The following is a 22,623-nucleotide window of genomic DNA, read 5'->3' on the forward strand; positions in this document are numbered from 1 at the left end:
TACATAAACAATGACCAAAAATGTAAGATAACTATAAAATGAAATAATCAGAGCCTTGTCTTGGTTGCCTTAAAACTAATCGATGACATTACCGACGACTTATAGTTTATCCGACACAAAAATCTCAAGTTCGAAACAATATCAAATTTGAGATCCAATTGTTAAAAAAACAAGATACACTGTTATTTTGATTTTTCGCACATAAATCATCGGCACATATACTTTGATAGTCGATCTCTGAAATATATAAGTCAACAACATAAAATGTATGTGCATTGTGCGTATATATAATTCAAAAAAAAATAAATCAAATCGCAATTCCAACTATAGACAATACAAAAAGGTGTGCCCAGATGAAATCCTAGTGAAGTCAAAAAATATTAGGGATGTGAATAATATCAAAGATTTAACTTTTTGACAAACGTGGGGTACTTCTAATTTTTTATGTTATATTAATATTATAAAATATATTAATTTATTTTGTTTCCAAAGTTTAATCAGCATTTCTTTTTCCAACTTTTTTGCCTAACACGTTATATTAATTAAATATAAAAAAAGGAAACTCTAAGAAAGTAGTCATAATTACTATTTATACATTGAAAAAGTAAAAAAGTAAATTACCTTTTATAAGTCCTGCAATCAGAGAATAAAATGATTACACCATAATTAAAAGTTAGACCCTTTTCGTGTATTATTATTATAATAATAATAGTTATTATTATGTGGGAATCTACAAAAGTAAATACTACCTGTCAGCAAACGTGTCATCTATATATATATATATATATATATATATAACATGATGTTTGTTTTGAATTTTTGGCATCATAAAGAAATTAAATTCACGTGCATTCGAAGTACATTTAATAAAAAAAATATTTAGGTTATCATTTTATATAAAAATGTATTCGATACGATAGTAATTATCGATTTTTATTATAATTTTTTTAAAGACATCACTTGTCTTGTATGATAAATTTTTAAAAAAATTACATAATTATTATTTAACTCAAATTATTATAAAATTGAGTCAAACAAAGTATGTAACAACGTGACTGTTCTATATTATATGTATACAGTGTGTGGAATATAAATTTTGAAATTCCCAAGGAAGTTGCCTGAGCAACCCGTGAACCTCTTCTCTTGGCTCTCTCCCTGTCACGAATGGGGCTGACTTTTGGGTCCCACTGTCTTTATATATTAAAAAAAATTGATATTTTAATTATAAACCAATGAAACTTATGAAAAATTAATGATTCAATACTTATAAAATAATATTTTAAAAGAAAAGATTCGATATTTACCAAATAATTAGAAGTGATCCATTTCTAGTATGTGAAATTGGAATTATAAATTTCGGACAAAGAATATTTGACATTTGTGCTCATCGTGTAACTGTTTTTGGCTGCATGCACTTGGATTTTACCACGAACCGAATTTCAAAATCAAAATTTGGGGGAAAAAAATCATTTAGTAATGAAGGCTAACGTAGATACACAATTATTTTTATAAAATATAACAATCATATTTGATATCCCATGGATGAGCACACTATCCTTGGCTCATTCATAGCCCAAATGGAAGACAAACTCATCAAAGGTCCATGTATTCTTCTATAAATATTAGGTTTGAGCGTATGATTTTTCATTCACTATATTGTTTTCAGCAGTATCCTTAGCTGCTCCCCTCATATATCCCTCAGTCTCTGACTTGACCGTCGGAGGGGCTACGCCAAGACACTCTCTCGGCCCCCTTCTAACGATCTTATTCGTGATTTCAGGCTCAGGGCAATTTCGAAACATGCGTCTAGACTAGTGACACTTGATGTAACCGGATCCTAAATTTTCCGTGAGTATCAATATTAAAATATATCATATCATTTCTGATTAATTTATCATTTAATCGCGACAAATTATTATAATATAGTCAATGACAGAGTCAGAATTGTTAATCTATAAAGAAAAAAAAGTTAAAAAAAAATGAAATCTTTAAATTTTAAAATGAAACACTGAACTAATATTAAATTAATCGAAAATTATATATATATATATATATATATATATATATGTTACACTGGACTTTATGTTAACTCCGCCATTGATTCTTATATATATTTAAAAATAAATAATTTATAATCACAGTCTCGCGTGTAATCAAATTGGTAATAGCCGCGCACATGCACACGTAGGGTACATGCACATGGTGACCTAGGCTTTAGTCTCAAAATAATTATTCTACAGCCACTATTTATTTTATGATTATTAGAAAAAAATTATATTAAATACCAGTTAACGAATTCAAGGAAAATTAGTAAATTGTAAAATAAAATGAGTAGGTCTCTTGTGAAATAGTTTACGAATTTTTATCTTTGAGACGGGTCAACCCTGCCAATATTCACTATAAAAGCAATACTCTTAGCACAAAAAAAACAATATTTTTTCATGTATGACTTAAATAAGAGAGCTCTCTCACAAAATACGATCCACGAGACCCTCTCACACAAATTTTTGCCAAATAAAAATATTTTACACACGTTCACACACTACTGTTACTGTTATCGTTATAATTGTTATTAGATATCGTCGGTCTGTCAGTCAAAATCCCAAGTTTAAAATTGACTGAGTATAAGTTACCATCATTGGGTGGTATATGTATTTCAGGTCAAAAAGTTGGCTAAGTTTTGTAAAGTAGACAGAGATCATCATTTAATTACTTCATGTAGGGAAAAATTGCATTCGCGGAATTAATCGATAGTTGGTCCTGATTTTATTGGTTCAATTCTTTATCATATAAAATATGTGTGGAGAGAATGAAATTGTAATAGAGACAGCAAGTTGAATCAATGCAGGTCTAATTTACTTGTGGTCATCGTACACGATTCCGTTTCCATTTTTTTGGGGCTAACCACACATGCTCGTGTCTATTTATAGAATAAATAAATATATAAATTTATAATCAATACAGGAGTATCCAATGCAACTAGTTTATCTCAATAAAATGAGTTATTTTCAATTAATATGAATTTTTTTTAAAATATGAGATTGGCCTTAATTGTAAATTTTAAACTTTTTAATTTGCGTAAAAACTAATGTTCTACGCATTATGGACATTTAATCAGAGGACAACTCGTGGGATAAATATCTCCAACCAATTAACTTGCAGTCACATGTTTATGAGACTGGTCAACCCTACCGATATTCACATTAAAAAGTAATATTTTTAACATAAAAAGTAATATTTTTTCATAGATGACCCAATAAGATATCCGTCTCACAAAATACGACCCCTGAAATCGTCTGATATAAGTTTTTGCCTTTGTTTGTGTATGCTTGTTTGTTTTTTAAAGTGGAACTTATAATCATTATTTTCCCTTGCGCACTGGTTAAATCACGAGGTTCACATACTCGTCCATGAAATATTGTTAAGAAGAATCGAACACTTAATCACTAGCCAAACATTCACGTAATCTATCAATTCAAATATACGTCCATTTGTTTTATTGGTTCTAGGAGACAAGAGTCAAAAAAGAGGCATTTATTTAATTTATCTGCATCTGTTTAGATTTAAATTCTACAATCAGTCAATAATTCAGAACAGTGGCTGTCAGAATTTTCACGACAGAAAAAATACGCTAATGTATGAATATTTTCTTCAAAAAAAAATTTTTGACAATATTTTATTACATTTTAATATTGAACAATTCTTGAATTCGGATTAAATAAATGTACACTCTCTGATGCAACCAACGTAACATGGCTATGATTGTGTCTTTGCCTAGACTTGTCTGCTGATATAAAATCCCTCTTGCATCTGTCCTACTTTTTATTTAATTGAGGAAATTAACGAACATATCTTAAATTTTATAGCTCATATTTTTATTTTTTTAAGACATTATAAATATTTTTTTTTTAATTTGAGATAACGGACTGGATATAATCTAATCGATAACCACTTTCGATTGATTAAATAGAAGTTGGAAAAATACATATTATATATATATATATATATATATGATTTAAAAATTAATGTGAAGGAAAATGAGTTTTCTTAATGGATTCGCGTGGCCTTTCTCGGCCCAAGGTAAACTACAATCGAGCCCATGTTTTTCTGTACCAGGCAGATTCAATTAAGTGGCCCACTGAAAGTAAAAAGAACAGAGATATAGTGTAATAGGGGCACGTCACGTTATTAATTCTATAAATTAAAATATTATAAAATGATATCAAAAATTTTATTTCATAAAAGATAACATAAATTTTCGATCCTCGTAGATCATATCTCATTTCATTTTAATATATTAGGAGCTCTCACAATCAATACATATATATATTTTATATATATACTTGTTCCTTAAAAAACAAACGAAACATGCATCACTACTTGTAATACTTGCAATTGTTCTGTGGCAATTTCACAATTCAGTGGAAAAGGAAGACAAATTAACAACATATTTCGCACACGCTTATAAAATCTTTTTGTCTTTACGGATAAGCTTGTGATTGAGCATGTGAAAGATGTGAATAACAACGGGCTTGTACTCTGGTTTCACCGAATAATGATCCTGATTCCACGACCCTATTCATTCCTTCTCTAGGAAATCCCCAAAACATACATGCAGCCCCACACAAAATCACCCGATTATTCAACCAAAAACACCTCCCACACTTGTGTTATCTCATATGAAGAGACTTCACCTGTATCGTCTGCGGTAATATTGAATACTGCTCAGCAGGTAAGTGATACGATATTTCTGGATAAGAAACAAATTAAGCACGGATGTTTTTGTGTGTGCTTTTTTTATTCTTTTGCTCATCATCTGAAGAGAAAATCTCCAGCATTCAAAGAAGTCATGGCGGTGAAGATTTTACACAGGAAACAAGATTGGGTCAAAAAGAATCAAGAAACACCGTATACCCCGATTTATCGACGAAAAAATTGCAGAAGACGATGAGTTGCAAGAGCTTGGGGGAGCTTGAGCTTGAAGAAGAGAAGGGTTTCATGTATTTGGGCTTCACTTTCAACAGAGCAAACCTAGGAAGACGCATAATGAGCTTAATCTCAGGATCAGAGAGAATCAAAGGTTCGGAGATAAAATAAACTAATGATTAGTACGTAAATGATAAAGAAAATGATTATCGTAGAAATATAACATATGGTATAAAATAGTATTCTGTTTGGTAAGATTTTTAAATGTAGGATAATTTTGAATTTTTTTTGAAATGACAAAATTGTCCTTTCTTCTTTCTTTTTCTTCTTCCACTCCGGCGGCGGTGGTCCGGCATTCCGACGGTGGTCCGGCGATGGAGTTGGTCGGCAGCCGAGGTGGCGGCGATGGTCCGGCGACGGTCCGGCAGTGGTACGTTGACGGCGGTGCGATGGTGTCCGACGACAGCGGTCCGACGGTGGTACGGCGGCGGCGGTTCGGCGGCGGTCCGGTAGCCGAGGTGGTTCAACAGCGGTGAAGGAGGGAAGGGTAAAATTGAAAAGAGAGTAGAGATAGAGGAAGGATTAATAATCATACATAGGAAGGAGGTATTATTTAATCACACGTAATACAACCTAATCAGTTATAGAAGGGATTGAGTTGGTTAAATAAAAATCATACCAAACGTTGGATAAAGTATGATAAAATAATCTATCCTACTTAATCTCATTAACCAAACGCAGCCGCGTACAAAAAACGAGCTTAAAAAATTGAAATTATTGATGAATGATTATGACGCTAAACAAGATGAAGAAGGTAGGATGCTACAATTTCCTGCATGGACTGTTGGATCAATGGCATTGGAGGAGTCCGCAAGGCGTGTGAATTCTTTATAAATAGAGTTGGTAAATGGCCTTGGAAACCTCTGGTGGCACAATCTTTCCTACTCTCTGAGCACCGTTTTGTCTTTGGGTTATTTGCGCATGCTAAATTCATCACTCGAAATCGGCTTGATTTTGTTGAAGAAAAATCGTGTGCTTTGCAAAGGTGAGTTTGAATCTATGACCCATTTATTTTTTCATGCCCTTTAGCTAAAAAAATCTTGGATGCAACTCGTGATTGGGTTGGTAGGAAGAAATTGATGGGTTTGGCTACTGCAATCCTTCGTGCCTTCAGAGACGTCTACCGTGGGAAGGCTATGCTTAACAAGTTGTGGATATTGTTGTGTGCTGCTACTATTTATCATATTTGGAACGCGCGAAACCGGGCAATATTCGAGAATGAGAATACTTGCGTTGAAGATACTATTCAGAAGATTAAAATTGTATGTCTTCGCTGCTACCGAAGGCGATTAATGTGCTACAATAATTTAGAGAGGTAAATGATTTTAGTTATGTATTTTGTATCCCTTCTAAGATGCTCAATGTAATTATTCTTGTATTAACTTTTTATCCATTTAATAAAAACTTTTTTCATTAAGAAAAATGAGGAACTGATGAGGACAAATTTATCGAGCTTTTAAAAAGGCCTGGGCTTGAAATAATTACGGGTCAGTATGAAGAGGGCCAGACTTCAAGTACGCAATATGGGCTAATAGTTAACAGGCTCGTCTTCGTCATTTATAAGAGAGGCCCAAGGTTTTGGAGCACTCACTGGCCCACCTCTTTGCTAGGCTCATTTGGCTTGGACTTAGCAAGGCATAATTTCAAATTAAAAAAGAAATTCTATAATTACTTTAACTAAAATTAGTTAAGGCTAATTTTCGATCGCATAATATAATTTTTGGGAATAAAATCATCAAGGTCTCACATTATAAAAATATGGAGAAGATAAAGAAGTAATAAGATGAAAATATATATTCATTAATGTAAAAAACTATTATTTATAATATATTTTGAATGTAGTAGTTCTGACGGTCTCACGAATCTTTATCCGCGAGACGAGTCAGCTCTGCTCATATTTACAATAATAAGTAATACTTTTGACATAAAAAATAATATTTTTCATTATCTGTCTCACAAAATTTATCCGTAAGACTGTTTCACGATTTTTTTGTGTTTTTAATTACAAGAATTGAAATGAATTGATTTAACTCTAATACAGTATTTGACTAAATTTATTTAAAACAAATTATAAGCTCTTACATCTTATAAGCTGTTTTAAAAAATTATAAGCTCTTAGATATTATTTTAAAAATAACTTGTTGAAATATTTGGATAAAATAAAATAATGAATCTTAAATTTGTTAATGTGTACCAAAAAGATCACAAGACTATAAAAATAATATAATAGTTAATTTTTGTAAATAATCACAATAATAACATTAATTGACATGATATATTATGTGAGGATATATTTGATATCCGATAAATTTTATAAATATAATTTGATCTTTAAAGTTGTTAACATTTTCAAATGAAATTAGGGTACCCAAAATTTTTCTAAATTAACAACTTAAAAAGTTTCAGCGAAGAAAAGGTAATGGAGAATGGGTGGATAAAACTTATGCTTTACTTCACATATACTCACTTTTGTTGTTTATTTAACCAACCGCCAACATAAAATTTGTCAAATTGTACATCATAGCTCCATTAAGGAAATATTCCAAATAACCACTCACTTTTTTTGTGCGCACGACTTTGCAATATTTACAAAATTTTGTAACCATAAATTGTTGTGTTTAACATGTACAAAGGTATAAAAGTTGGATGAAAAATGGAACCGAATAAATCCAAAGAAATGAAGTTTGTAACTCGACGACTTATTCTGTCAATTGTTAGTTGTCTCACATCGGTTGGATAAAATACCTGGAAGTTATATATATGGTCTTGGACAATCCTCCCTACTTGAGCTAGTTTTTGGGGTTGAGTTAGGTCCTAGATTATCAATTGTCAACGATTGATATTAATGCACCATGAAAAAACTACGAATTTTTGGTTGTCATCTGAAACCATTTGATTTTGTATACTGCTCTACTAAATTACTAATCAATATTTTGGCTAGGGCAAGTGACTGTGATGACAAACTACATTTCTGGTTATATATATATATGGTTCATGCTATGTTGGTTGTATCGACCCCATTTGATGAGTGTTTTTAGCTAGTGATACTCGTCCTTTTATAATTTCCCCCACTCTAGACAAGTTTGAGAATGAACAAAGGGCTGGTGCCCGCCATGCATGGCTAGTTTTTCTGATCTTACTCCGTGGCAATTACTTTGTTTTCCGTGTCAAGAGATGTTTCCTTGTAGTTTGGCTTACATTTTGCCAAGAAGATAATCTTGTTTATGAAAAATAAAAGACTGATTTAATATTCAGTTTGTTTTTGTACTCGAGAATTAGTGCTTGAAGATATGGCAGTGGTGGGTGCCCATAAACTAAGGTTTGGCTAGTTTTTTTTAAAAAAAATAAAAATAAAAATAGCCGAAAGGTCAGACTAGGTGGCTGAGTGGAACAGCCTCTCACCCCACCAAAAAACAATGCCTATATATACACATACACGCACAATAACCTTCGTAACTTATCTATATCATAAATAAATTAAACCAACATGGCCTCCCATTGCAACTGTAATTTTAGTTCAACTGTCATCCTTCTCCTGTTACCGTTACTCTTCCAGTTTTGTTCTGGTAATTTGTCTCCGTTTCTTATTTTATTCACATTAATTAATCCCTTGTTTACACTAACTGATATATATGTTACTTTTATACTAAATCGTTTTTAAAATAAGGCGAAGGCGAGCTGCAGTTGAATTACTACTCGGAGAGTTGCCCCAAGGCGGAACAAATCATAAAGGAAGAAGTCACCAAATTGTACCATAAGCATGGAAACACAGCTGTTTCGTGGATTAGAAATCTATTCCATGATTGCATGGTTAAGGTCATCGTTTCGTTTGGTTTTATAATTTTATTAGTGCTAGCTAGATCCAACGACCACAATGTATTTGGGGTTGTGGTTGAATATATGGACCTCGTGATCCTAGCCAGGGTCGTTGTATCTGGCAAATAGATATTACCCTCTATAGGCCATGATCGACTTAACCGCTTGTTGTTTATGTAGTCGTGCGATGCGTCGCTGTTATTGGACACTGCAAATGGTATAGAATCGGAGAAGACTTCATCAAGAAACTTTGGGATGAGGAATTTTAAGTACATCAAAACAATCAAAGATGCACTTGAAACCCAATGCCCCCTCACTGTTTCTTGTGCTGATATTGTGGCTCTTTCAGCGAGAGATGGTGTCGTTTTGGTAAGCTTTATTAAGACATTTCCACTGATTGTGATCACTTTCCAAGTGATATAAAAAATAAAATTTCTGTATGAGAGTTTTCAATTTATTTTCTATTTAAGTATGCTTTTTAGTTGATTCTTTTTTTTATTATTATATATGATATGGGCCATAACTTCTTTTTTGTTTTGGAATAATATATTATAGCTGGGAGGGCCACATGTTGAGATGAAGACTGGGAGAAAAGATAGCAAGATAAGCTATGTGGAAGAAACTGAAAACTTTGTCCCTAATCACAACGATACTATGTCTTTGGTTCTTTCAAGATTCCAATCAATTGGAGTTGACACGGAAGGAACAGTCGCTCTTTTAGGTAAATTAATGAAATAAGGATATATCGATAGTTGATGTGATTATTTATTCTTGTTGGTTAATTTAATCAATGTCTTGATAGGTGCACACTCGATAGGACGAGTTCACTGCACAAACATCGTCCATCGACTTTACCCAACCATTGACCCGACATTGGATCCAAACTATGCCGTATACCTCAAAGGGCGATGCCCATCTCCCGATCCGGATCCGAGGGCTGTGGAGTATGCAAGAAATGATCGTATAACCCCAATGACCCTTGATAACATGTACTACAAGAATGTTCTGAATCACAAAGGATTATTGATCATTGACCAACAATTGGTTTCGGATCCTAATACGTATCCCTTCGTGGAGAAGATGGCTTCAGATAATGGCTACTTCCACGAGCATTTTTCAAGGGCTCTACTTGTTTTGTCGGAAAATAATCCCATCACAGGGGATGAAGGAGATATTAGAGTTGATTGTCGATATGTTAATCGTAAATGAAAACTTTGGTTTTTCTTTTTGGTCCTTTTTCCATTTGATATCAAAACCTATATTAATGTTATTGGGCCACTAATGAATGGTGATGGCTTACATGTCGGGCCGAAAGGTCCATTGTATTTTATTTGGGGATTTTAAATTAAATATATAAACGTTTATCCTAGTATCTACTATCTACTACTATTATAAATATATGAGTTTGAATTGTGAGGTTACTTTTTTGTCCTTTTATTTATTTTATATTTTGTCATGTTCATTTGGTTTTTTAATTAATTTTTTATGTTAGTTTAATATGTTAATTAATAGTGTAATTAACTTTCAATTGTGATTTTTCTTTTTTACCCTTTCATTTGTTTATATTTTGTCATGTTCATGGGGTTCTTTAAGTCAGTTTTTATGTTAGTTTAATATGATAATTAATATTGTACTTAACTCAATCAAATTAATTATTATTTTGAATTTACTTATAAATTTATCATAATGTTATACATTTAAAAAAATTGCTAATATTACTACCATTTATTTTATTTTATTTTATTATTATAAATATGTTACTTTTATTTGTAAACTTACTATTTTATCCGTTTTGTTTATTGTCATTTTTCATATTAGATTAATTTGATAATTAATAGTGTACTTAACTCAATAAAATTAATTATTATTTTGATTTTACTTTGCAAACTTACTATTTTACTTTTTTTTGTTTTATAATTTGTATAATGATCATGATGTTCTTTAAGTTATTTTCTACGTTAGTTTAATATGATTATTAATAAAGCACTTAACTCAATCAAACTATTTATTATTTTAATTTTACTTTTATTTTTAAATTTAAATTTAATTACTTTAATTTATACAATGAAATCAAATTAATAGAAAATCACTCTCATAATATTTTACATTAGAAAATTATTAATATTACGAACATTAAAGTAATAATAGGAAGACGAATGTAGATGAGTGACATTGAAAAAAATTATTAAATAATTAAAAATATTAAAGTCATATAAAACATCTTCTTTCCATTTACAATATAGATATTTTAAGACTACTTATGTATCAACAAATATATGTGATTGAGAGAAAATATTTGTATGTAAGTGATTTCAATATAAACATTTAAGTTATTTAGTCAATTTTCGATATATGAGGTTAAATAAATATTATCTATTAAATATATGATTTTCATTTGTAACCTTACCATTTTACCATTTTTTTTTTTTTACAATTTGTCATGTTCATGATGTTATTTAAGCCATTTTTTATGTTAGTTTTATAAGATCATTAATAGTGTACTTAATTCAATCAAACTGATTATTGTTTTAATTTAATTTAAATTTAATTTTAATTACAAAATTTATACATTTCGATCAAATTCATGAAAATTATCTACCATATTGATGGTAGGTAATAACGGACAAATGAAGGGAGATGAGTCGGATTGAATAAAAATACATTATTAATAAATATTAAGGTTATATAAAATTTCTTTCTCTCATTTAGAATAAATATATTTTCAAACTCTTTATGTGTCAATAGAGATATTTGATTGAATGAAATGTTTGTATGTAAGTTATTCCAAACACTGTTTTTAAGCTATTTAGTCAATTTTTTATATATGCTGCTAAATAAATATTATTAAATAATATGCTTCATTTGATCATTTTGTGTTCTTGCATGAGATATGTTTTTTAACACAACATTACATATTTTGGTGTTATATGTCGTTTGTATTGATCATGTTGTATTTGGATTCCTTATGTGATTTGATTATTCACCGAAAGAAAATATAAAACAAAACCATATATCCCACAATAATGGTTATTTTTAATTTTTTTCCTTGGGATATTTTGTTAATTCTTAAACACATAATGCATTTTTTCAGTTTGCTTAAATTACTTAGTTTGAAATGACTTAGAAAATATTAAAAACGATGAAATGTTTCTTCATTTTTAGCTTATATCTCAAAATATAAAGAGATGATATTTTTTTATTTATTGTGATAAATGTATTTCCAGACTTCTGTCTATAAATCAGCATGCAAAATTTTACAACATTATTATATTCTCTATTCAAAATTTTTTATTTAAATTGATTGAAGATATTTGAATTTGAGTTTTTATGTGCTTGATTATATTATTTTTGTAGTATTATTTATTGTGAAATTAATAGGTGGACTAAAAAAATTAGGGATCTATGAGCCCTCTGGTGGACGACAAACATAGATAAATTGTTAAAAGATACAATATCAAGTAAATTTTTTGCATACGATTTTGTTCTAATTAAATGATTAAATTTTAATTGTATCACAAGTTAACATATGTTTTGTCGTTGCCATATATATTTTGTCAACGGTCTAATATTTTACTTTGCTTTAAGGAAAATTGTGTGGCTTCGTATTATATTTTTATTTCTTAAGGTTTTATTAAAGGATTTTCATGATGATTTTGAGGCACCATTTTTTCCTTTGTGTGTTTTTTTAAAAAGTAAAATATTTATGAAACCATGACATTAATAAGGGGCCTTCTCTTTATTTGAAAAAAATATTGAAAAATTTATAAAAATTTTGAATAATATGAGTTAGTATTTAATTTGAGAGTGATTTATGCTTTTTGTTGCTCGTATATACTTCAATTTCTTTGTTATTGTACTAAATAAATTATTTTTGAACTTTGAGTTGTTTTTTTTTATAGAGGTTGTTTGTGTCATGAATTTCTTAAATTCGTTTTGTTTAATATTGTTGGCGGCAATTGATTTTTCTGATATTCTATTATTTGTCTTGTTGTCTATATGAAAATATGTATGAGAGTACACCAATCAAAGCCACATATTTTGGGTCTTATGTTTTATGAAGAGGGTAATATATGATTTCTGTGAATTAATTAATTTATTGGTTCTTCATACATGTAGTTAAGAAATGAATTAAATTTTGAACAAAAAATTATGACAAACATAATGGATGAAAAAACATATTAAAAAAATAATGTTGCGTATTACTATGTCCCTATTTCTATATGATATAATTCAAACATATTTTTTTAGATATTTGAAATTATATTTAACTAAGTGACATGAAACATATACATATATATGTGAAGGCGTATTTAAAGCAAAATATTAATATCAAGAATGATTCATATTTAAATTTGAACGCAGCACAATGAAGAATAAATTAAAAAAGTGTATGTGTAAATCTTTAAGGGTTATATAGTGATTATGTTGCTACTTCATGGTTTGCAACATATTGATGCCTTATAAAATATCAATATTTCTCAAAGAATAAACAAAAAGAAAAAATTCTTCATTCAGAAAAAGAAATACATGAAAAAAATGTGTATAATTCTCATTCTATTTTAATGGTATGAGAACAATTCTAAAGTTTTGTGGACACAATAGATCAATTTTGTACGTTTTTAGTAAATTGGGACATTGAGCCGTTTGCACTTTATTTCTTCCAATATTATCTCGATAGATTTCGAGGTGGCTAACAAACTAATTCATGAGATATATGATGGTAACATAGAGAACTACTCGCCAAAGAAAATTCACTTAGTCGAATAGTGAAATTCAATTTGAATTATACAATATTTCATCAAATTAATTTTGTCTATTATAAGATGCTCATGAAATCTAAACAATTGTATTATTAGATGAGATATTGAATAAGACAAATATTTTGATATATATATTTGAATGATATCTCATATACATATCTTAATTACGTTATTCGCGTCCTTCTCGAGATTTTTAAAATACAATAATTAATTTTGTATGTCGTTCCACAATATATGTTGAATGCAATAATTGTCCCTGCTTGGTAGAGCGATCGAACAGTGGTGCTTGAGCTGCTGTGCGGTTTAAAAGATTTGAGTTGCAACATTACTACCAGCTATAGCTTTTGGTAAAACGATTGCAATTGGTAACAGAGCAAAGGTCACTGGTTCGATTCTCATTGATTGCAAGGAGTGCAATTATTGGGAGGAAGATTGTTGGGTGCAATAATTGTCCCTGCTTGGTAGAGCGATTGAACCGTGGTGCTTGAGCTGCTGTGCGGTTTAAAAGATTTGAGTTGCACCATTACTACTAGCTATAGCTTTTGGTAAAGCGGCAAGCGCTCGGTCCTACAATATATAAAATATTATAAAATAAAATGTAAACTTGATAGAATAAAATTTGTTTTGTTTATGAGATTGAAAATATATCATCCCCATGATATGATGCACGCAATAATTGTTCCAAATCTTCTAAAAAATGACGAACGAAATGACTTTCCTGAATTGCGTCAAATTAAACGATGACACTGTTCTAAGATATAGTCATTTGAAAAGATTTTCAATTTTTTCTCACACTAATTGTGTCACGTCCCGTGCCCGGGCTCGTACCTACGTGACTGCATAATTGGCCTCTATAGCAACTACTTCGTATTCGTCCTCGCTTTACGAAAATGATTAACTCAAGTTGTTATAGAAGTCCATTGTAGGCAATTATAAACTCATTTTAAATCTCTCATTTTTAAGATGTGGGACAAAGGTATCACAATCACCCCCCCTTCAGAACGCGACGTCCTCGTCGCGGCCTGATCCCTCGATCCATCAGCGCCGAGAATCTAGAGGTGGCTCCTACAGGTTCAAGAGGTGGCTCCCGTCATGTAGCACTTTGCCCCGCATGTTCAAGAGGTGGCTCCGATGCACATAGCACTTTGCCTTTCATAACACTTATTTCCCGGTGTTCCATGCCGATGACCGGCTCTGATACCATTCTGTCATGCCCCGAGCCCGGGTTCGTACATGCGTGACTGCACAATGAGCCCCTATAGCAACTACTTCGTATTCGTCCTTGCTTTACAAAAATGATTAACCAAGTTGCTATAGAAGTCCATTGTCAGCCATTATAAACTCATTTTAAATCTCTCATTTTTTTAAGATGTTGGACAAAAGTATCACAAGATTGAGAAATAATTGTTTAAAATTTATTAAAATTATAGTTATATGTTGATAATATTGATACTAAATATATAAAAATGATATTACAAATATCACGATGTTTGAAGAAATTACAGCACCATTCATTGGTTATGTTGTTGAAGAATATATATGTTATACATACTTTTAATCACAAGTAAAAACCAATCACAACTAAAAATAATATTTATTCTTATGAGTTATAGTTAATGATTGTCAAAAACTGAAAAATCATTCAACAATAATATAAATATTTGGAAAATAAGATTACTGGATAAAAACAATGTAGAAACCGAAAAAACGTCCTGATATGGAAGTAAACTACGAGCATGTCATATCCCAGATGAGAATTTTAAATAACATAATAGATGTTAAAGACGATCATATATATACTTACTGAGTATACCAAAATGGTTATGTGTATATTATAACAAACTACGACAAAGAGTTTTTAAGTTATCAAAATCAACCAAGAAATATATTGAAAAGTGTTTCACGTGGATAAGATAACTTATTCGATTCATATATCATCTATGGTCATGATTTTCGATTTTGTAGTTAGGTTCGTTTCAATTAATTAATGTTATTAGTTATATTCTAATTTATTTAAATATTATTAAAATTTCGTAATTATATTTCCAGCCATCAAGTTGCTCACTCATGTCCACATTGTCTGTCTGTACTTGCTACTCAATATTTGATAATTTAGTCAATATGAATGCGTTTTACTCTTAAAAAAACCGAGGTCTCTTGTCTTTCTTTTGTAATATTATAAAAACGAATGCTTGCATATTGATTTTCTTGCAAGTGACATGATAGCTGTGTTGCTGTTGGCAGTCACCGACATGCGACCGCTACGTCACACACTTCTCTTTCTTTCTTTCTTTCTTATTCTTAAGTGGACAATAACTGAATGGATAGAAGGAGGGATGATACGCTTGGATGTTCACTCCATTTGGTTCCATCCAAATAATAATGAAACGTTATTTCCCTTTCCAATCACATGATGTAAACCAAGGAATTTTTCTCAATTGGTGTTGGGATTATGAAAGAGGGTGTAAGTCCACATATCTAAATCATTTCCACGTATAATTTGAGGTAGAAAAGATCTTTGTAATTTCAGTGAATGTTTTTTTTTTACGGTTATTAAAAAATTCGGGAGATTAAATTGGGATCAAAATCGAATGTATGATATATTTCCAAGAACCCAAAAAAGTACAACCTCGTAATCTAGGGAGCTCAGATTCCATGTCACAAAAAACATTGAAAACGCTGGAACACTTCCTATACTAAAGGAATTTTGTTCATTTTTTCCACGACTACGCAATTGTAGGCAGGGGGGAGGGGCGGAAATATTACCGTTGGAATCCGACACGTGGCATCCACATGTCTTCTTCTATCCTTCTTTGGATTCCCTTTCTCCTCCCACAATCGTCCACACTCGCCACTGTTCCTTTGTTTCTTTCCTTGTACATTGTTGTTTCGTTAAGTTTCCATAAGATCTCCGACTTTATTGCTTCCTTGATTTAATACTCTCCTCCTTATTATCCTCTAATTCTGTCTGCTTCGAGGCCAAGAATTGTTTGATGGAGTTGTCCTGAAATCTAGCCATGTCGGTTCTTTCATATGGGTTTTGTCCCATTGTTGCAAAGATTTTGCTTTTGTATCTCTTTCTCGCCGGAAATTCCTTCTCGGATACACAATTTGACTTCGGGACGCTGACTCTCACCAGCTTGAAGCTCCTCGGTGACGCGCATTTGAGCAATGGGAGCGTGAGGCTCACTCGAGATCTCACCGTCCCCAACTCCGGCGCGGGGAAAGTGTTATACTCCAATCCCGTCAAATTTCGTCGTCCCGGAACTCAGAACCTGGCTAGCTTTTCCTCTTTCTTTTCTTTCTCTATTACCAATCTGAACCCCTCCTCCATCGGCGGTGGGTTGGCTTTCGTCATTTCGCCTGATGATCAGTTCGTGGGGGATGCCGGCGGGTTTCTCGGTGTCATGGACCGGGAGAACACCCAAAACGGCGTCGTGGCGGTGGAATTCGACACCCTAATGGACATTCAATTCAAGGACATCAGCGGGAATCATGTGGGTCTGGATTTGAACTCTATGATTTCAACCCGAGTTGGTGATTTGGAAAAAATCGGCGTCGATCTCAAGAGCGGCGATCTAGTCAACTCGTGGGTCGAGTATTCCGGGTCAAACCGGATTATCAATGTGTACGTATCGTATTCCAACATGAAGCCTAAAGAACCAATCATATCCTCCACTTTTGATCTAAACGAGTACATACTGAACGATTTCATGTTTGTCGGGTTTTCCGGGTCGACCCAGGGAAGCACGGAGATCCACTGCATTGAGTGGTGGAGTTTCAGTTCTTTTTTCGATGACAATACCGGTTACAACTCAGTGTTTCCGACTGGGAGATCACCCCCTCCGCCGGCTAATTTAATGAATCCAACGGCTGACACAGTCAAACCGCCGCCACCTTCTTTGGCGCCTGTGGAATCAGACCATAATGACACGGCAGCGGTACAAGAAAAGGAAAAGAATAGTGGGAAATGCCACAACCAGCTATGTAAGGATGGGCCAGGGGCAGTAGTCGGAGTTGTCACCGCCGGGGCATTCTTCCTGGTATTTTGTGCGTTAGCATTGATATGGGTTTATTCCAAGAAAATCAAGGGTGTCAAAACACCCGAGATATTGGCTTCGGATGTGATCAAAATGCCGAGGGAATTTAGCTACAAGGAGCTAAAACTTGCTACGAAAGGGTTCGATTCTAATAAGGTTATTGGACATGGTGCATTTGGGACTGTTTACAGAGGTATATTGCCTGCCACTGGTGACATTGTGGCAGTCAAGAGATGTAGCCACATGGGACAGGGGAAGACCGAGTTTTTATCCGAGTTGTCGATCATTGGCACACTTAGGCATAGAAATCTTGTTAGGCTTCAAGGTTGGTGCCACGAGAAGGGTGAAATTTTGTTGGTTTATGATTTGATGGCAAATGGGAGTCTGGACAAGGCATTGTTTGAGTCGAGAATGGTTTTACCTTGGCCTTATAGACATAAGATTTTACTCGGTGTGGCTTCGGCTTTGGCCTATTTGCACCAAGAATGTGAGAATCAAGTGATTCACAGGGATATCAAGGCCAGTAACATCATGTTGGATGAAGGGTTCAATGCAAGATTAGGAGACTTTGGGTTGGCTAGGCAGATTGAGCATGACAAGTCTCCGGATGCAACCGTGGCTGCAGGCACAATGGGATACTTGGCTCCGGAGTACTTGTTAACTGGCAGAGCAACCGAGAAAACTGACGTTTTTAGCTATGGAGCGGTTGTCCTAGAGGTGGCAAGTGGGCGAAGGCCTATTGAAAAAGAGGTTATAGGGGTAGGAAAAGTTGGGGTCAGCAGTAATTTGGTGGAATGGGTGTGGAGTTTGCACAGAGAAGGAAGGTTGATGGTGGCATTAGATCCAAGGCTTGGGAACGAGTACGATGAGGAGGTGATGAGACGAGTGCTAATGGTAGGGCTTGCATGTTCCCACCCGGACCCAATGGCTCGACCTACGATGAGGGTTGTGGTTCAAATGCTGGTGGGTGAAGCCGAGGTCCCCATTGTACCAAGAACGAAGCCAACTTTGAGTTTTAGCACATCCGACCTTTTGATGACCTTGCAAGATAGCGTGACTGATTTGAATGAGGTGATCACCATTTCCACGTCCTCATCTGAAACTAGTTTCACCGGTGGTGGAAGCAGTCATGGCCTAGACTTGGTATGAACACCGATAACTCCGACGGGGTAGATGGATTCGGTTTCAGCTTTCTATTCATTAACTTATATACATTAATTAACTTAAACTTTTTATCTAACATTATTGACTTCATTTTTATCCTATGTACGTACTATGTTCTGAGAATTGAAGGTTCAAGTGTTCCATCGTTTCCAACTAATATCAGGCCAGGAAAGAAGAAACTAAAATGGTAGTCATTTTCTTGCATAGGGTTTTATTTTGTGTGTTTGTAGGTTGGTTGGTGGTTGCTTTCACAAATCAAAACCCAACTCTTGCCAAAAGCGAACAAAAGAGCTTTTTGAGTTATTGTAAAGTGCAACTGTGCAAGTGATATGATTTGCAGAAGAAAGGTACAATAATATCTTTTTGGAAAATTCCTTGTTTGAATTATTTAATTAAATATCAAAAAGGTCCACTAATCTTTGTGCCTTACGACATATATATAAATACGATCAATTTTTGTTCTTAGAATCCTATCAATCACAAAACTTCTGTAAAATCCATATTCTTACTCTTAACCTGACTTTTTCTGCTGTAACAAAGGAGAAAGTCATCATATTAGATCAAAGAAAGCAAGATGAAATCTTTCACAACATAATTAATTGTGTTGTTATATAGCTATAATCTTTTTATTATTATTGATTATTGCATTATATTTATAAATAGTGAGGGGGAAAAGGATAATATAATTTTCTTGTGGATAAAAACTCCTTCTTTGTTCATTCATGTATCTTAATATTTGTGATCCGAATTTACTTTGGACAAATGATAAAGCAAGCATACCCAACAAATTTAATCAAATTGATATTTGGGCTTGGGCCTACAATTTCCAGTCTTAATTTGGGCTTAAATCAGATGGACTTGCTTGAGAAGCAGTATATTTAATATCATCACCGGCTCTCGCTTAATCCGAGAGCTTTCCCCACGCAGCTCTCCGATTGTGTGAAATTGATTACGATTAACGACGCAGACTTTCAAGCTCATTTTTTTTAAAAAAATAAAATAAAATTGCTTTCTCAAAAATATAAATTTACAATGTAATAAACGACAGTTTGATGTTGATGATAAAAATATAATTATTTACATTCTCACGCTCAATATATACATCATATAATTAATTACAATATATAAGTTATTTATCATAGGACTAATTTATTTTTCATCTCTCATATTACACATCAGTATTTTTTTTATCATCTCCAAAACAGTATTAATCGGTTCCCGGATCAAGCAGTTCTCGCTGGTCCTGATTTACATCTTTTGAGCAGTAAAGGATGGGCTGTTGCAACTCCAAAAATTCCATTCAAATCTTCAACGACACTTTTTGTATTTCCCAGTTCTTTGCAACTTTCGTGACTAATTTCAGGATTGAAATTTGTAAATATTTCCTGAAAATTTTGCAGAGTTTTCGGCTCATTTTCAGTTTTAAGCTCTCCTAGTTCACATGATTCCGATGTAGACTCGCAAATTCTACCTCCCAAATATGATGATCTGCGAGGAACAGGCCTATACCTAGTCAATGATAAAGCATTTACAGGCACAATTTCTCGAACCTTAGCTTCAAAATACTCATTCTTATCAGAATTCGGATTCGATTCAACCACGAAAGAATCCTCTCTTGCATCCACTTTCTTGCCGTAACCAGCCCTACTACAGCACAGAAACCACCTGAAAAGGAGCCCGCGAAAGGTCTTATACCTGCGAAATCTGCAAGGGAGTTTGTAACCAAACAAGGGTTTCTTCAACCACCACCAGCGGCGGCGGTTTCCGGTGGTGTGGCGTGGATTTAAGGCTGACTCGGAGGTAGCGCTGCGGGCCCTGACTTGGCCAATGCAAGTAACTTTTGGAGAAGATGGTTCTCGAGTGGTTTCATCAATCAATCCAGCAGCATTCTTCTTGCCGAAAATTGGGATCGCACGCGACCTGGCTCTGCTTCTGCTCACCACATTACCGGTCAAGAATCTCATCAACGGCTGAGGAGGCGTAAACTTCTCCACCCTGCTTGGACTGGATATTGGCAATGATAAAGCTTTCATCTTTATCATCTGGATCAATACAAGACATGCAATTGTACAGTCTCCAATGCCCAGAATTCGTTCTTGGTTATTTTGCTTACTCTGTCTCTCCAAGATTATATATTGTGATCACTATTCTCTTGGTTCAAGCGCCGACTCAGCTCCAACCTTTGAAAGTTTTAGTCTGTACCCGGTGGTTGAGTTATTACTATTTTAATATAACGACAACCAAAATGTGTTCAAAAAGATAAATGCGTTGTCTGATGGTTAAAAATTTGATTATCATAATCGAGCGACTTTGTTATATCGAGATTGTCTAACGTAATTTATTTAACCAAATTTTTTTATAAATTATTGCGTTAGTTCGAGCTTTGCCCAACGTACATTAAAAAAAAATTTACAATTGTGAACTCAAATGTCGTAAAAAATTAGATATAAAGACCATATTACTGTATATATCGAGACATATATAACCAATGTTACTTAACATACATTGATTCAAGCAACAAAATTCTAAATCAGTTCGGTTAGTATGAACTATCAAGTAAGTTGTTGAACATATTTTATTTAGTAATTTTGTACTTTGTTTTTTTCGATAAATCAATATTAAATATTAATTTTAAATCATTTATACCCTAAAGTTGTCAACCCATACGTTTGATTAATAAAAGAGATTTGCATATTTATACTTTAGAAAAAATATATATTTATTAATCAAAATTCAAAAGTAACATTTGTTTTTAAAAACTAGTTCGCAAACATCAATTAATAAAATACATTTTTTTTTCCTTTTCTCAGGTTAATGCAGCACAGGTACGCTTTATATTACGTGCTACCATGTTTGGTCATTTATTGGGTCGACTTTCTCGTACGTGACCCCATGTTATTCATTTATTTTCCCTTCAGCTTTTTCCCCCACTAATTAATATATTAATTAATTTTTCGATAATTATAACTTATTTTTTTATTAAAAAAAATAGCTATTAGTATTTATAATTTCTCTTTTACTTGCACCCTGATGTGCTATTTTATATTAATTTGTATGTTGTAGTGAAAATTTTGACCGTTAATTTATTAAATTGGTTAATTCATGAAATTATCGGTGATTGAGGAGAGTTAATATCTATAATATACAGAAAGACTGAAATATTTGTTGGTATGAATCTGTGACATCAATTATTTTTTACTAAAATATTATATTCATTTAGATAAATAATTATTTTCATATAATTTAATGATAACAACAATATCTGATATGTTGTAAAAATTCAAAAATTCTATTTATCTCTACAGACTACATATTTAATATAATTACATGATCGTAATTCAAATAATAATTAAAAACTATAATAAAATTTTATGAATCGACTTTATGATTAATATATGTAATAGTCGTTGTTTTATATACGTGTCACGTGTGCTTTTTTTGTTAGTACTAAATTAATATTTGATGTATTTTTTGTCTTGGGTTGCAGGTCAATAAAATATTTGTACTAAAAATACAACATGAGCAAAAGCCCAAATGGGCCTGCACTTTGAAGTTTGTTGATTTTTCGACCGAGTAATTGGGCCACTGTACGGATACTGACCCACATCTTCAAATGTATACAGCGGGGGAACTCTTTCTAACTTCTAGGGAGCACAACAAAGGAGAAGAAAATGATACAATCAATAATCATCAGCTTGATTGGATATGATGATTCAAATCGTTTGATTTTATAAGTTTCAACTTTAGCACTTTTTTGCATTTAATTGGCAAATTTTGTGAAGGGATACCCAAAAATATGATTATTTGTATCATATAATTTTCGATTTAGTTTCTTTTTAAATGTTTTTGACTCTACG

The 22,623-nt window shown here is 32.7% G+C and overlaps 3 protein-coding genes across 3 annotated transcripts; 2 read left to right on the top strand and 1 right to left on the bottom strand.

The window, feature by feature from the left end:
• The first annotated feature begins 8,419 nt into the window (after positions 1-8,419).
• Positions 8,420-10,178, top strand: LOC142550970 (peroxidase 21). Its single transcript, XM_075660026.1, has 5 exons — positions 8,420-8,552; positions 8,654-8,802; positions 8,983-9,171; positions 9,358-9,523; positions 9,605-10,178. Exons 1-5 carry the CDS (start codon positions 8,474-8,476, stop codon positions 10,009-10,011), a joined length of 990 nt encoding a protein of 329 aa, XP_075516141.1. The 5' UTR covers positions 8,420-8,473; the 3' UTR covers positions 10,012-10,178.
• Positions 10,179-16,227: 6,049 nt separating this feature from the next.
• Positions 16,228-18,907, top strand: LOC142551792 (L-type lectin-domain containing receptor kinase VIII.1-like). Its single transcript, XM_075661193.1, has one exon. The coding sequence runs from the start codon at positions 16,580-16,582 to the stop codon at positions 18,749-18,751; it is 2,172 nt and encodes a 723-aa protein (XP_075517308.1). The 5' UTR covers positions 16,228-16,579; the 3' UTR covers positions 18,752-18,907.
• A 1,082-nt stretch (positions 18,908-19,989) lies between these two features.
• Positions 19,990-20,799, bottom strand: LOC142550765 (uncharacterized). Its single transcript, XM_075659828.1, has one exon. The coding sequence runs from the start codon at positions 20,797-20,799 to the stop codon at positions 19,990-19,992; it is 810 nt and encodes a 269-aa protein (XP_075515943.1).
• Positions 20,800-22,623: the final 1,824 nt, after the last annotated feature.

Source organism: Primulina tabacum, chromosome 7 (genome assembly GCF_025594145.1).
Source record: "Primulina tabacum isolate GXHZ01 chromosome 7, ASM2559414v2, whole genome shotgun sequence".
Classification (NCBI taxonomy): domain Eukaryota; kingdom Viridiplantae; phylum Streptophyta; class Magnoliopsida; order Lamiales; family Gesneriaceae; genus Primulina; species Primulina tabacum.